General features: G+C 38.0%; 1 protein-coding gene and 1 pseudogene across 10 annotated transcripts in view; one reads left to right on the top strand and one right to left on the bottom strand.

Moving 5' to 3' along the window:
• The window catches only part of CNNM2 (cyclin and CBS domain divalent metal cation transport mediator 2), a 112712-nt gene that overhangs the window by 6477 nt on the left and 91982 nt on the right, over positions 1-14253 (top strand). Inside the window, exon 2 of one of the 10 annotated variants that reach the window (XM_036336109.1) lies at positions 231-2374. The exons of the other annotated variants lie outside the window; for them this stretch is intronic. Within the exon in view, the coding sequence (XP_036192002.1) occupies positions 231-268 (38 nt within the window). The 3' untranslated portion in view covers positions 269-2374. Of the gene's footprint in view, positions 1-230; positions 2375-14253 lie in introns of those variants that run through there. 10 annotated transcript variants of the gene reach the window in all.
• Positions 2515-4341, bottom strand: LOC118669786 (annotated as a pseudogene).

The following is a 14253-nucleotide window of genomic DNA, read 5'->3' as shown; positions in this document are numbered from 1 at the left end:
AACTATTGAGCAACCCCAACCAGGCTCTTGATCTTTTTTGGTGAGTTTGGTCACTCTAACCTTACTAACAGCTGTGTATGAGTTAAAATATTTCACCTGATTGCTTTCTTCTTCATTTTCTAACTCAATTATGAAACAATGCAAATAGTCAACTGTTGTTTTTCTCTATTGAACAGTAGTGTGTGGGTTGAAGACTTTTTATGCTTCTCTTTCTCTCTTTCTCCTAACAGTACCAACTATTAACTCCCCGAAACTGGTTAGATCATGAAAATTGTCCTTCCTACTGAAGAATGTCTGCATTGAAGCCTTTCCTGTATATAGTTGTACATTATTAGTCTGAAGTATTCTAAGGAGGGGGGAAGTTCCTGTAATGTGAAAGAAATGAAAGACTATCTTTATATGAGTATATGTGAATGTCTTTTTTTTATAATGATTAGAACTTTTGTCTGGCTGCCAGGAAACTCTGCTTTCCTTGAGGTTGAAAGGCAGTAATCATGCTAATTTTACAGCTAGCTTATTATTATTGCTTATTTCCTCTGTGCCAGGTATAAGGCTGAATGCTTTACATGAATCACCTTGTTTAAATTTTGTAATAACAGTGTGAATCATTATCTCCATTTTACAAATGAGAAAGTCGAGGTTTAATTTAAATGACTTGTTCAAGGTCACACAGTAATTTGTTGATTTGGGATTTTAACTCAGGTCTGTGTGACAGCCAACCTTGTGCTCTTAACCACACTATTATGCCGGCCCCCTGGATCCTGATCTTACATTTCTATTTTAACTGAGTGTAAGGTTTGGTCAAAACATTGCCTCAGAGCTTGTTGGGCTTCAGACCCAGAAATGTATTTAAGTATATATCTGACTTTAAACTCATTGCTTCTGTGATGTTGTACATAATAATTGGTGCTCCCACTTTTGCCATTAAAGCAAATCACTTTTTGGCCTGTGTGCTCCTGCATGTAACTAATTAGTATTTCCACCTCAAGCATCAAGATTCATTTGGAACATGGTTTATACTAACCTAGTGTACCAGTGTGTACTGCTTTAGGGGGCTACTCTGCACTGTTTTTCTAGTAGCTAAAGTATGTAGTAATGTTTTACTCTTAGTTCTTTATCTGTTTGTGTGGCAAGGGTGATTCAAACTCAGTTTTGTGTTTTAATCTTGACTTTATTTACATGTTTTGGTAGCCACCCATATGATAATTGGTCACTGACGAGCATCCTTTGCAGCTCTGCCCCTCTGCACTCCATGCAATCAGGCTTTCTCTCTTTTTCTTTTTGTTAGTTTTGTTACTTATAAATTTAAATAAAAGAATACAAGTAAAGTCCATTAGGAGATTATGAGAATTTTAGAGGAGTGGTCTATGGTGTAGCGGAAGGAAGGGCTACATTAAAGGTGTGCAGAAAGCATTCTACAGGCTTTGATTTACCTGATAAAACCTTTCTAACATATTGGGGACTCTTAGCCACCTAGTTGTCTACACTGTTGAATTTGAAGCATTAGTAACCAGTTATTGTTCTTTTGGTTTTTTTGCTTTTAGCTTTGAAACAGTTGCATTCCAGTATTACAGAGCAGTTTTATAGCTGCTAGGGACTTAGCCAGACTGTTTTCTAGCTATTTCTTAGCTAGGAACAAGTGGAATCACCAGATAATGTTGTTCTTCAAGGAAAGAATGCAGTGTATAGTTTTCACTTAAAATATTAGGTGTACAATTCTCTCTTCCTATAACACAAGTCCTTCCATATTAATGTCCTGAGAGTTTAATATTAAGAACTTTTGTTTTCACCACCAAATAAAGTATTCCACTTGCCTAGTATCTAGGAGAATGTTTTCATGGGTGTTTAAAAGGTATGAATGGTATTGGGGATTGGGAGATGGGCATATTTGTTAATATGTTTATTAATTTTGTCTAATAACACATGCTAACCATTATAGTTGTGCATGTTTTTAGAACATCCTTATGAAATATCCAGATACTATAGAATCAGAGCTGGAAGGACAGGTAGTTCATGGATCACCTAGTCTAGTATTTGCAAAACTTACCAAATGATAAGAATTACTTGGATCCCTTTTTTCTTCTTATTGTAAGTTGTTTATTGTAAGATAATTTACAAATACCTTGCTGTCCTTAGTAATTTAAACAATGGACCAATAATTTCTTCAGACCAGGACAGCAGTAAGCTAAAAGCATAATCAACTGGCTGAATTTTCCTCCTTTACTGCTTGTCTGAGGATGAAACTTGATTTTCATTAATCCAGAGCTACAGCACCAGAGATGTTTCAGTCAACTCCTTTGTGAGGACAGCTTGGCGGGTGTAGTTGAAAGTCAAAGTCAATTTGCTGATCAAGTCAAGATGCATTCTTTTTTTTTTTTTTTAATATATTTTATTGATTTTTTACAGCAAGGAAGGGAGAGGGATAGAGAGTTAGAAACATCGATGAGAGAAGAACATCGATCAGCTGCCTCCTGCACACCCCCCGCTAGGGATATGTCTGCAACCAACGTACATGCCCTTGACTGGAATCGAACGCGGGACCCTTCGGTCCGCAGGCCGACGCTCTATCCACTGAGCCAAACCAGTTAGGGCTCAAGATGCATTCTTGCTCATATTGTCCATGGCTGTCATCCTGGCACTTTGCTCACTTATAGTGGATTCCTTCACAGAATAGTAGATGATGTTGGTCAGATGGTGTTCCTGGTAATTCTGCAGCACGGCAGCATCAATGTCATCCTGGATACTCATGCTCTCAGCACTTGCAATAAATGGTATTAAGGGAAAGGATGGGCTTTTCTCCTGTCTTATAGGAGATGACAGACCTGAATCAAAGATGACAGGTCCTTCATCAAACTCATACCCAGAATTTAGTAATTCCAGGGCAATGACTGACACATCTCTAAAAGTTGGGGTTTTTCTTCCCATTTCTTTGAATGTCAGCACAAACTGGTCAGAATAAGTCCTATGAAGTATACCCCTATTTTTATCACCACTTTCAAACAATCTTAACTTCTTTCCTGGCTCACAGCGTAGCCATTACACTTTTCATCTGTTTAACAACCCCTCTGTCTGAGGACACACCAATAAGGAGCTGTTTCTTGTCTTCAGGCACCTTAATATATCATCCTTTCATACAGAGCCAAAGATGGTGTTCCATACACTCGAGCTGCTTTCAGCTTCCTTTCAGCTGGGGCATATTTTGCTGCTGCTACCATTTTTATAGATGATAATTTTCTGGATGTTTTTGATTGACTTTAGTCACCTGGTAATTTCTTTCAAAGTTGCCATATTTTGAACTTGGATCCATTACGGTTGCATAGTCTGGGCAGAGACCCCCCCAACCACACCCATGAGGAAAACATGGTGGTACTGGCCTCTCACTTGGATCATTTACTCAGTATAAGGTCCTAGGCCTCCTTCAGGGACCTCCTCAACATTACAGAATCTGTAGGGAAGGGGGCTTGGAATCCAGATTGTTAACAGTTACCTCAGAGTAATTCTTACGGTTAGGTGAGTTTAGGAAACATTGGTCTAGTCAACCTCTTAAATACGGAAAGCAAACCCCGAGAAGGAGAGAATGTTAAGTGACTTGCTTAGGGCTACCCACCTAAATAGTAGCAGCAATAGGACTGGAGCCCACGTCCCCGAACTGACTCTAGATTGGAGTTTTTTCAGCTCCGACAAGCAGGCCTCCGGGTCCCAAGTTGAAGGTACCTGCATCACTGAAATGATCTGTGTCATTGAAAACGCAAATATTCAGGTTTGCCATTGATTTTCTTGCGATTTTGATGTCAGTATTTTTGATATCCTGGATTCAAGACTTCTTTGACAGGCATTTTGTTACATAGATAATAAATTTGATTGTGTGAGCTTGTTTTATTTTTAGCTTACTTTGAGTTTTTTTACTCTTCTGAGATCAGATTAGGAGAGTATTTTAGGAAATATCTAGATTTCTTGAAGCCTCAGGTAGTTAAGTGTCAGATATTTCTGTTGCATTAACTTGTTTTGGATATTCTTGAATCATGTTTTATTTTTGGTTGTTTCTTCTGTGAGAGTAGTGAAGATTGGATTTGGGACTATAGGCTGCAACTTCTTTGGCTCTTGTAATTTTTGCTCAGATGCAAGTCTGTAAAATTTTCATTGAAATACTCATCAAAGTACTTGAAGTATATGTTCCATTCATGTATCTATGTGCCCTTTTCCCCAGGCTTTTTATAACGTAACCTAAGTTCTTCCAGAGAATCATGTCTGTTTTTTGGAGGTTATTTGTGTTAATACAATCACAGAAGCCTAAGCATAGCCTTCTAGGTCTGGGGACACCATAGTTAATTACCGGCTCTGGCTTAGTATGCTCTGGATGAAACAGGAAAATACCTTGTACTGCTTTTTCTCTTGGTTTTTATGGGGGTTGCATACCACCTGCCCTCTCATACAGGGCCCAGAATTACTTAAATTTTGAAACATTCCAAACTACTATGAAGGACCAGTTAATTTTAATTAGTATCAGCAAACCTAAACACAATTTAAAATATCATTAATCAGGAAAACCCAAAAACCTGATTGAGCCAATATAGTATTTTATGGTTTGATTTGCTTTTGAACTACTTACAAATTTAAGAACAAACCTTGGACTCTAATGAGATATTTACTTTAGTTACGTATAAAGTAGCATATTTCTGAAGGACACCCTTTCCTCTAAATGCAAGTATTTTATTGGTATAGTAAACTTCAACTTTTATAAGATTTGCTTGGCATATGAGGAATATTTGTTAAACTAAATACATGGAAATGACCAATTATGATTGAATGAAATTTAATTTAGTATTATCTTTTCATCTTCTTTTTCTCAGAATGAGTAAATAAGAACCCCAAATCCTACCAACACAGAAAAGGAGAGGCAATAGAAGCAAGCATTCTTTATCATCATCACACAGTGGCAACTCTAGAATGTCTATTTAGAGGGATTATATAGGGATGGTGGGCTTTGGAAGGCAGAGCCCTCTATAGATGATATGTTTATTAGGTTGGCTGAGAGGTTGGCTGATGGAGATAATGGGGGAGCTAATCCTCTCCCTATTTTACATTAGTGCTACCATTGATCATAAATACTGCTGTAATGCTGGTGAGATCCTCATTTCTTCCAACTTTACATCTCCCTTGCTGTCAGACTTAGATTGGAATGTTTCTCTTTTTGAATTCACATCCTGTGGGAAGGATACCACCATATACAAAGATTAAGAAGCCTGGCTTGAGTGGCTCAGTGGTTGAGCATTGACCTATGAGCTGGGAGGTCACAATTCGATTCCTGTACCTGGGTTGTGGGCTCGATTCCCAGTGGGGGACGTTCAGGAGGCAGCCAGTCAATGATTCTCATCATTGATGTTTCTCTCCCTCCTCCCTCCTCCCTCCTCCCTCCTCCCTCCTCCCTCCTCCCTCCTCCCTCCTCCCTCCTCCCTCCTCCCTCCTCCCTCCTCCCTCTCCCCCTCCCCCTCCCTCTTCCTTTCCCTCTCCTTCTCCCTCTCCCTCTCCCTGAAGTCAATAAAAGTATATATTTTTTAAAAATGTGACCTTCCTGGATCTACTTTGGATAAGTAACTTACCCTCTTTAAGCCTCAGTTTTTCCCCATAGTAAAGTGGGATATTTTCTAACTTATAGGCGACTTAGTTTGAATTAATGTGATAATGGATGTAAAAATGCTTCTAATAGTACCTGGCACCAGTGCTCAGTTAAACATTATTTTTTGTCATGATAATTCTATAAGCTCTTCATTGTTCTTGGTCTTTCTCTAGAGATTGCTAATCACGAGAGACACTTGGCCCTGTGTGCGCATAGTTGTTATGGATGTTGAAATCTCAAAAGTGGCTATTGGTTAAAAGATTTTACTTTTATTGTGATTGAAATTTAGGCTCTGTTTCTTTTCTAGCAGTTGCTGTTACTTGACAAGATGACCACAAGTATATATATATATATTTAAGGAAAACAGAACAATTGATTATATGTTCTACCCACCTTAGAGTAAGAATACTGAGTTTACAAGTAAAAAAGCTCTTCATTCTTCTTAACTATAAGTGACTGAAAATGACAACAAAGTTTAAGAGAAATAGAGCAAGCTCATGCCCTTGAATAACCAAAATTAGAGGACTAAAGGAAGATCTCAAATTACCTGATAAAATCTTCTAACACTGACTTACATCAAAAGCACCAAAAATGGTAATGTCTAACATAGCAAGTTTTTTGTTGCTTAAAGCAATGTAAATTTGTAATACTTTTGGAAGGCAACCAGGAGTCATTAAAAATTAATCCTGTGGTTTAGTAATCCCCGCCCTCCTCCCCCCGGAAACCTTAATTCAGGGATATAATTCAAGGGAAGAAAAGAGCTGTGTTGGCTTTTCATGTTGCATGTATATTGCAACATCATATATCGTGAAAAATTGGGAAGAAATATCTAACACTTCAAGGCAGAGCACAGAGGGCAAGAGTTAACAATCCCCAGAAGGAAAGTAGGGGAGGGTGGGGGTAAGGGGAAGAGATCAACCGAAGGACTTGTATACATGTATATAAGCCAAACCAATGGACATGGACAACAGGGGGATGGGAGCATGAGTGTGCGGGGCGGGGGGGGGGGGGGGGGGGAGGTCAGGGGTTAATGGGGGGGGATGAGGACACATTTGTAATACCTTAACTAATAATAAAAAATAAAAAAAAATAATAAAAAAAAGAAAATCATAAATGTCAGCTAATTCCAACCATTTAATGATAATTTTGGAGGCTATGTAGCAATATGGGAAAATTTATTCAGATTATTTTGCATGGTCTGGGCTCCGGCTATTTGGGTCTGGGCGTGGCTCTTCGGGGCTAGGCTCAGCCTTGCGGTCTGGGCTTTGGCTCTTCGGATCTGGGTTGTCTCTTTGGGGCTAGGCTCCGCCCTTCGGGACTAGGTTTGGCTGTTGGGTTCTGGGTTCAGCTCTTTGGGGCTAGACTCCCCCAACCCCCATGCAAATTTTGTAACTTGAACCACTGATTTAGATATTTAAATGAAATTCAGTATATTTAGATGAAATCCATCCTGTTTTCTTAGGAAATATGAAATATTTTGTCATAATGTAGCCATGCTGTCATTTGTGGCATTTTATCCCATCATCAGAAATAATCCTGGCCCTAGCTGGTTTGGCTTAGTGGACAGAGTTGGCCTGTCGACTGAAGCGTCCCGGGTTCGATTGCGGTCAAGGGCACATACCCAGGTTGCAGGCTATATCCCCAGTAGGAGGCGCGCGGGAGGCAGCCAATCAATGATTCTCTCTCATTGTTGATATTTTCTGTCTTTCTCTCCCTCTCCCTTCCTCTCTTAAATTAATAAAAAAATTTTTTAAAAAAGAAAGAATCCTTAGTGTTTACGGTGAAATAGGAATAGCATTTTAAAGCCCTAAAAATGCGTGTGTGCACACAGTGTGTGTACAACAGCTTAGTAAAATTAATTTTGTATGTGAAAAAAAGGAATTTAGGTTTTTGAGTTGCATTTGTTTTTAAAACATATTATTAGGTGGCAAAGTGTCAGTTTGTTTATATTTGTATCTGGACTGTCTGGAATTGATCTGTTTGATCCTTACTGATTGTCTTTATTAAATAAAAGATTGGTAAAGTAGTTGAGTTTCAACTAGATTTGTGCTTTTAGCATGAAGCTGTACTCCCAAGATACCTTTTATACAGACTCTGGAAACTGATGCTTCCTTTTTATCTATAGAAATCATCACTCTAAATCATCAATGTGATTATTAAAAGGAGACGAAAGAATGTTCTGGAACCACCCATGCTTGAAGCTCAGTAGTTTCCAGACTACCTTTATTTTTTATTTAAAATAAAATAAAAAACAAACATTTATCTTTGATGAGGATCAGGTATTTGTTTTTATTATATTTCTATAAAACTATATTATACATCTCTGATAAAAAGATACGATTTTCTTTTTTTCCCACAGAATGTTTACAGAAACTTTATATTTACTTACAGGATAAGTCAGCTGTCATTTAGGCATCTCTCCTAAAGTCTGTTTTTAAAGGATATAAAATAATAACATTGGATTTTGCCCCTACTCCTTTATCTAACTTCCCAAGAAAACTAAGCATTTTAGGAAGAGAAATTGATGTTTGCTTTAATTACAAACAATATTGCTTTTAAATTGTCTCATGCATATTAGTCAAATGAATTTATTTATTCAGTTTCTTGATATCTAAAGCAGTATAAAAAGTTTGGCGTGGTTACTCTCCAGTGAAGCTTATCAGTTGCCACAGAATTTCCAGCCAGCGTTTAATCATAAGCCTCTTAAATATGAGTGGATAGCTAATATCTCTGGATGTTGTTTTGTTTTAATTTATTATTATTTATTGGATGTTTGAAGAGAGCCTCTCATAGTCTCTTAGTGAGACTAAAACAGAAAAAGAACCTTAATTGACTTAAGCTGATTTAGCTCACATTAGCTAAAATCTAGCAGTTACTACAACAGTTACTACTTTCTCTGTGACCTCTTAAGGCCACTTACCAAACCAGCTATTAGTAGCAAATGTGAAGATTTGCTGCCTCTTTATACATGGCATAGATGGGATCTTTCCTGTATTCATTTAACCCACAAGGTTGTTGAGCTCCCAACTAGGTTGAATGTTGTAAATATTTCCGTAAGGCTTACTTAGCCTCACTGCACGTTCAGAGGCTAATGTAGGTATTTCTGGTAGAGTTTTTGTGTGTGTGTGTTAGGGCATCTCTATTTTTCCTTTCTCAGTTTATTACAAGATTTCTTAAGGAATAGGTGTTATTACTCCCCTTTTCTTGCCCTGGCATCATCTGTTATCCTCTACAATCTGGCTTCATACTTGTCACAGCCAGTGACTTCCACTATTGCCAAATCCACATCAATAAGGCGAGAATCCTTCTTTTTAGCTTGGTTCTTGCCCTGTGGTACAGCATGGTTTTGATTTTCTTATTTCTCTGACTCCTTCCTTTTCAATTTTAGGTTCCAGGTTTCTTCTTTCCATTTCAAATTAAGCATTCCCCAACAATTTTCTTCATCTCTCCCTTCCATGGTCTTTTCCCATCTTTAGAAAACGTTTCCTTACTTATCTTTAATTCCTAAGCATTTACTATACATCATATAATGAACTGTGTGGGATGCAGAGATGAATGAGCTATATTTCCTGCTCTCAAGTAACTTGCAGTACTTATGAATTTATATTCTTTTTCATCCTGTATTTTATTACCAAATTTAATTTACATATTTTGGAAATTCCTCTTAATACATTTTCGTTTTCTGTCCATTCCCACTTCTGCTACTCCAGCTACTACTCCCTTTTTTTTTTGTGCCTTGTTCAGTGCCTACTATGTTTTAGGTGCTCCAAAAATCATTTTGAATAAATGAATGAGTTTATCTATCTTCATTATTATAGAACTTCTAAGATGGTTCTCTTATTTTGTCTATTTCATCAAGTATACCTCTGCAAAGTTGATCTTCCTTAAAAATAACTTTAATCTTAACAGTTTGTCAAAAAACCTTGTGTAATTAAAATAAGATACTGTCTGCTATGTACTGAACTGTGTCCCCCACCAAATTCCTTTGTTGAGCCATAACCCCTATGTGATAGCATTTGGAGATGAGGCCTTTGGGAGCAATTAGGGTCAGATGAGGTCATTCGGGTGAGGCCCTCATGTTGTAGACGAATGGCTTTATCAGAAGAGTAAGAGAGAGAGAGAGAGAGATCACCCTCTCTTGGCCATGTGATGAAGCAGTGAGAAAGCAGCCATCTTCATGCCAGGAAGAGGGCTCTCAGCAGGCACTGACTTAGCTAGCACCTTGATCTTGGACTTCCCAGCTTCCAGAACAGTGAGAAATAAATGTCTCTGGTTTACCATCTATGATATCTTGTTATAGCACTCCAAGCCTACTAATATATTGTCTTTTTAACTATCAAAATAGCCAGGATAGAAAAAAATGATCAAAGCAATATGAATAACTTCTAGATGTCTGCTATACAACATTGTACACTTAAAACTTTAAGAGGGTAGATCTCATGTTAGTCTTACCATCATAAAATTAAATTAAAAAGGAAAGAAAAAATGATAATGTCCAATTTTAAGGACCATGAGATGTGAACTCCTTCTCAGATTACCTCTCCTACTAATCCCAACCCTCCCCCCCACCCCCTGCCTGCCGCTCCCCCAACTCTCCTCGCTTCAGTCACACTGGCCTTCTGGCTGTTTCTTGAGCACTGCAGACACTCTACGCATGCTCCTGCTTTAGGGCATTTGTGGTTGCTGATCCCTCTCTCTGGAATGTCCTTTGCCCAGGTAGTTTGATGACTTTCTCCCTTCCTCCATATCTTTACTCACATTTCCCCAGGTCAGAGAGATGTCTATAGCCTTCCTTTCTAAAATGTCAGCCCGTCCCTTATAGCACTTATCTGCTTCCCCTTCTTTTCTTTCTTTCTTTTTTTTTTTTTTTATCTCCTTCACCATATACTATATTATATCTTTTGCTCACTTAATTTTTTTTTTTTTAATTTTTGGCCGGCCTTTCCGACCAGAACATATGCTTCATGAAGGCAGGGACTTTTGTCTGTCTTGTTCTCTTCTGTATTCCCAGGGCCATGAGAGGGCCTGGCACATAGGTGCTCAATAAAAATTATTGAATGATTGAAAGTGTGGTGTGTGACAAATACTCTTTATAATACTGATGGTTGTGTTAATTGATATAATTTTCCTAGACAGTAATTTGGCAGTATGCTTAAGAACCTTATGCTAAAAAAACAAAAGAGACAAAAACATTATGCTTTTTGAATATCCTTTCACTTATTAGCTCCCCTTCCAGAAATCTGATATCAGGAATTAATCAGAAATGCATGTAAACTTAAAACACAGAGATACTCATCTCAATATATTTTAAAAATTAACTTTTATATTTTAAAAGTTGTGATAAATACACATAACATAAAATTTGTCCTCTTAACCACTCAAGTGTGCAGTTCAGTAGTGTTAAGTACATTCATACTGTGGTACAAACCAATCTCCAGAACTCTTCATCTTGCAAAACTGAAGCTCTTTACAAATTTTAACAACAACTCCCCATTCATTCCCTCCTTCCCCCAGGCCCTGGGAACCACCATTCTACTTTGTCTCTGAATTTGACTACATTAGGTACCTCATATGAGTGGAGTCATACAATATTTGTCTTTTGTGAAGGCATGTTTCACTTAATGTCCTCAAGGTTCATCCATGTCGTAGCATGTGTTAGAATTTTCTTTCTTTTTAAGGCTGAATAATATTCCATCTCATATATATATATATATATATATATATATATATATATATATATCTCCTATATAATAAAAGGCCAATATGTAAATCGACCGAACGGTGGAATGACCGGTCGCTATGATGCACACTGATCACCAGGGGGCAGATGCTCAATGCAGGAGGGAGCGCCACAGGGGGAGCGCCGCTCAGCCAGAAGCCCTGAGCCGGGCTCATGACTGGCGAGCATAGCGCTGGTGGCAGGAGCCTCTCTGGCCTCCATGGCAGCTCTAAGGATGTCCGACTGATGGCTTAGTCTCGCTCCCATGGACATCAGTCGGACATCCTCCGAGGGCTCCCAGACTGCGAAGGGTGAAGGCTGGGTTGAGGGACCTCCCCCCGCCACCCCTGAGTGCACAAATTTCATGCACCGGGCCTCTAGTATGTGTGTATGTGTGTGTATCCTATATAATAAAAGCCTAATGTGCAAATCGATCGAATGGCGGAATGACCGGCGGAACGACTGGTCACTATGACGCGCACTGACTACCAGGGGCAGACGCTCAACGCAGGAGCTGCCTCCAGTCCATAGGCCCCAACCAACAGCGGCAGCGGGGGGTAGGGCTGGCAAGCAGGTGGCACCAGGCCAGCCAAGGGGGGTGCCAGAGGGGGCCCCTGATTGCCCTGCTGGTCACCCCACAGAGTGGCCCTGATTGCCAGCTAGGCCTAGGGACCTTATCCATGCATGAATTTTGTGCACTTGGCCTCTAGTGTGTGTGTGTGTGTGTGTGTGTGTGTGTGTGTGTGTGTGTGTGTATAAATTATCTTTTTATCCATTCATCCATCGATGGACATGGGTTGCTTCCACCTTTTGACTGTTGTGAATAATGGAGCTATGAACATGGGTGTACAAATATATGTTCAAGTCCCTGTTTTCAGTTCTTTTGGATGTATATCCAGAACTGGAATTGCTGGATTATATGGTTATTCATTTTTTTATTTTTTGAAGAACTAAATATTTTTAAAAATAGCAAAACAACTTAAACAATTTAAAAATCCAGTACTGAGGAATGGTTAAGCAAATCTGGGTGTGTATACTGTATATAATACAACCATTTAGAATAACATTTATAGAGTTTTTAATAACATGGGGAAATTATTATTTTAAGAGAAAAAAGAAACATGGTTTCAACTATGTTTTTAAAACTACATAAAGGACTGTTAGGAAATATACCAAAATGTTAATAATAAAGATGGGTTGACTTTTATATTTATCTTATACTTTTCTGTATTTCCTAAATTAAGCAGGCATTACTTAATGTAATCAAGGTTAAATCTTTTTTAAAAAAAATCACAAATACTACATTGTATAGTACCTTCCTCCCTTAATAATTAATGAATTATCAATCTGAGGAGTAGTATTTTGAGATTGTATATACTCTGAGTGGCCAGATTATTATGGCCACCTGACATTTGTAGGCAAATTAGCTATAATTTCGCGTTGAAGTTGCTAGAGGGCCAGACCATTATAAATAGGGAAGCAGGTTGTTTACCATGACAGTAGAAGTGATTTTTTTCTGAAGATATGGGTAAACAATGTGATTTAACAGCCTTTAAATGTGGGATATATATATATATATATATATATATATATATATATAAATAAATAATATCCTGGACCCTCACAAACTTGTATCCAAGGCTTTGGCATTATAAAAGTATCATTCTGCAAGGTCTCCCTTGCCCATCTTTGTCCATAGTAATCTGTTCCTTCTTCTATTTTAGCGTGAAGATAGATGTTTGAGATAGGAAGAGACACTAGTGAAAATAATTCAAACATCTTATTTTCTAAATGAGCATTAAATGTAAGAGCAATCGTGTAGTTGGTGACACAGGACTAGAACCTGGGTTTCCTGGTTATTAATCCAGTGCTCTTTCCAGCTGCTTCTTATTGACTCTGAACCAATAGTACAAAACACATATGTATGACCTCAACTAGAGTATAAATTGTTTGCCACTAGAAAGAAAGCACATACTAGTTTTCCTTTTCCATTTACTCCTTTATTTATCCAAAAGAGGCCAATTAGCCTCTTTTGGCCCTTCCAATCCTTCAAGCCCAGTCCTGCTAACATAGAGCTCTGTGCTCTCACCTCCCAGGCTTCCTATGTGCTTTGGCTTGCTCCATTCTTTCTTCCCTTTTCTTTTTTATTTATTTATTAAAAAATTTTAAATTTTTATTTACTATTTTGACAAATAAAAATTGTATGTTTAAGATATACAACTTGATGATTTGATATATGTATGCACTGTGAAATGATTACCACACTCAGATTAATTAACATATCCATCACCTCCCATAGCAAATTTCAGTATACAATACATTATTATTATCTAATTCATAGTCACCGTGCTATACATTAGGTCTTCAGAACTTACTTATAACTGAAAGTTTGTATTGTTTGATCAACATCTCCCCTTTTCTCCCTTTCCCCTGCTCTGATAACAACCATTTTACACTGTTACTATGAGTTCCACATTTTTTTTCTTTTTCTTTTTTTTAAAAATATATTTTATTAATTTTTTACAGAGAGGAAGGAAGAGAGATAGAGAGTTAGAAACATCGATGAGAGAGAAACATCGATTCAGCTGCCTCCTGCACACTCCCCACTGAGGATGTGCCCTCAACCCAGGTACATGCCCTTGACCGGAATCGAACCTGGGACCTTTCAGTCCGCAGGCCGATGCTCTGTCCACTGAGCCAAACTAGTTTCGGCTTTCTTTTTCTTTTTTTAGATTCCACAAATAAGTGAATTCATGCAATCTTTGTATTTTTGTGTCTGGCTTATTTCACTTACATGAACCTCTGGGTTCATCCACATTGTTGCATATGGCAGGGTTTCCTTATTTTTTAAGGCTAAATAATATTTTAGTGTGTGTAAGTGTGTATAATATTTTCTTTATTCATCTGTTGGTTGGCA

Source organism: Myotis myotis, unplaced genomic scaffold (genome assembly GCF_014108235.1).
Source record: "Myotis myotis isolate mMyoMyo1 unplaced genomic scaffold, mMyoMyo1.p scaffold_m19_p_15, whole genome shotgun sequence".
Lineage (NCBI taxonomy): Eukaryota > Metazoa > Chordata > Mammalia > Chiroptera > Vespertilionidae > Myotis > Myotis myotis.
Note: the sequence above shows the minus strand (reverse complement) of the source record. Positions and strands in the feature narration are given on the sequence as shown.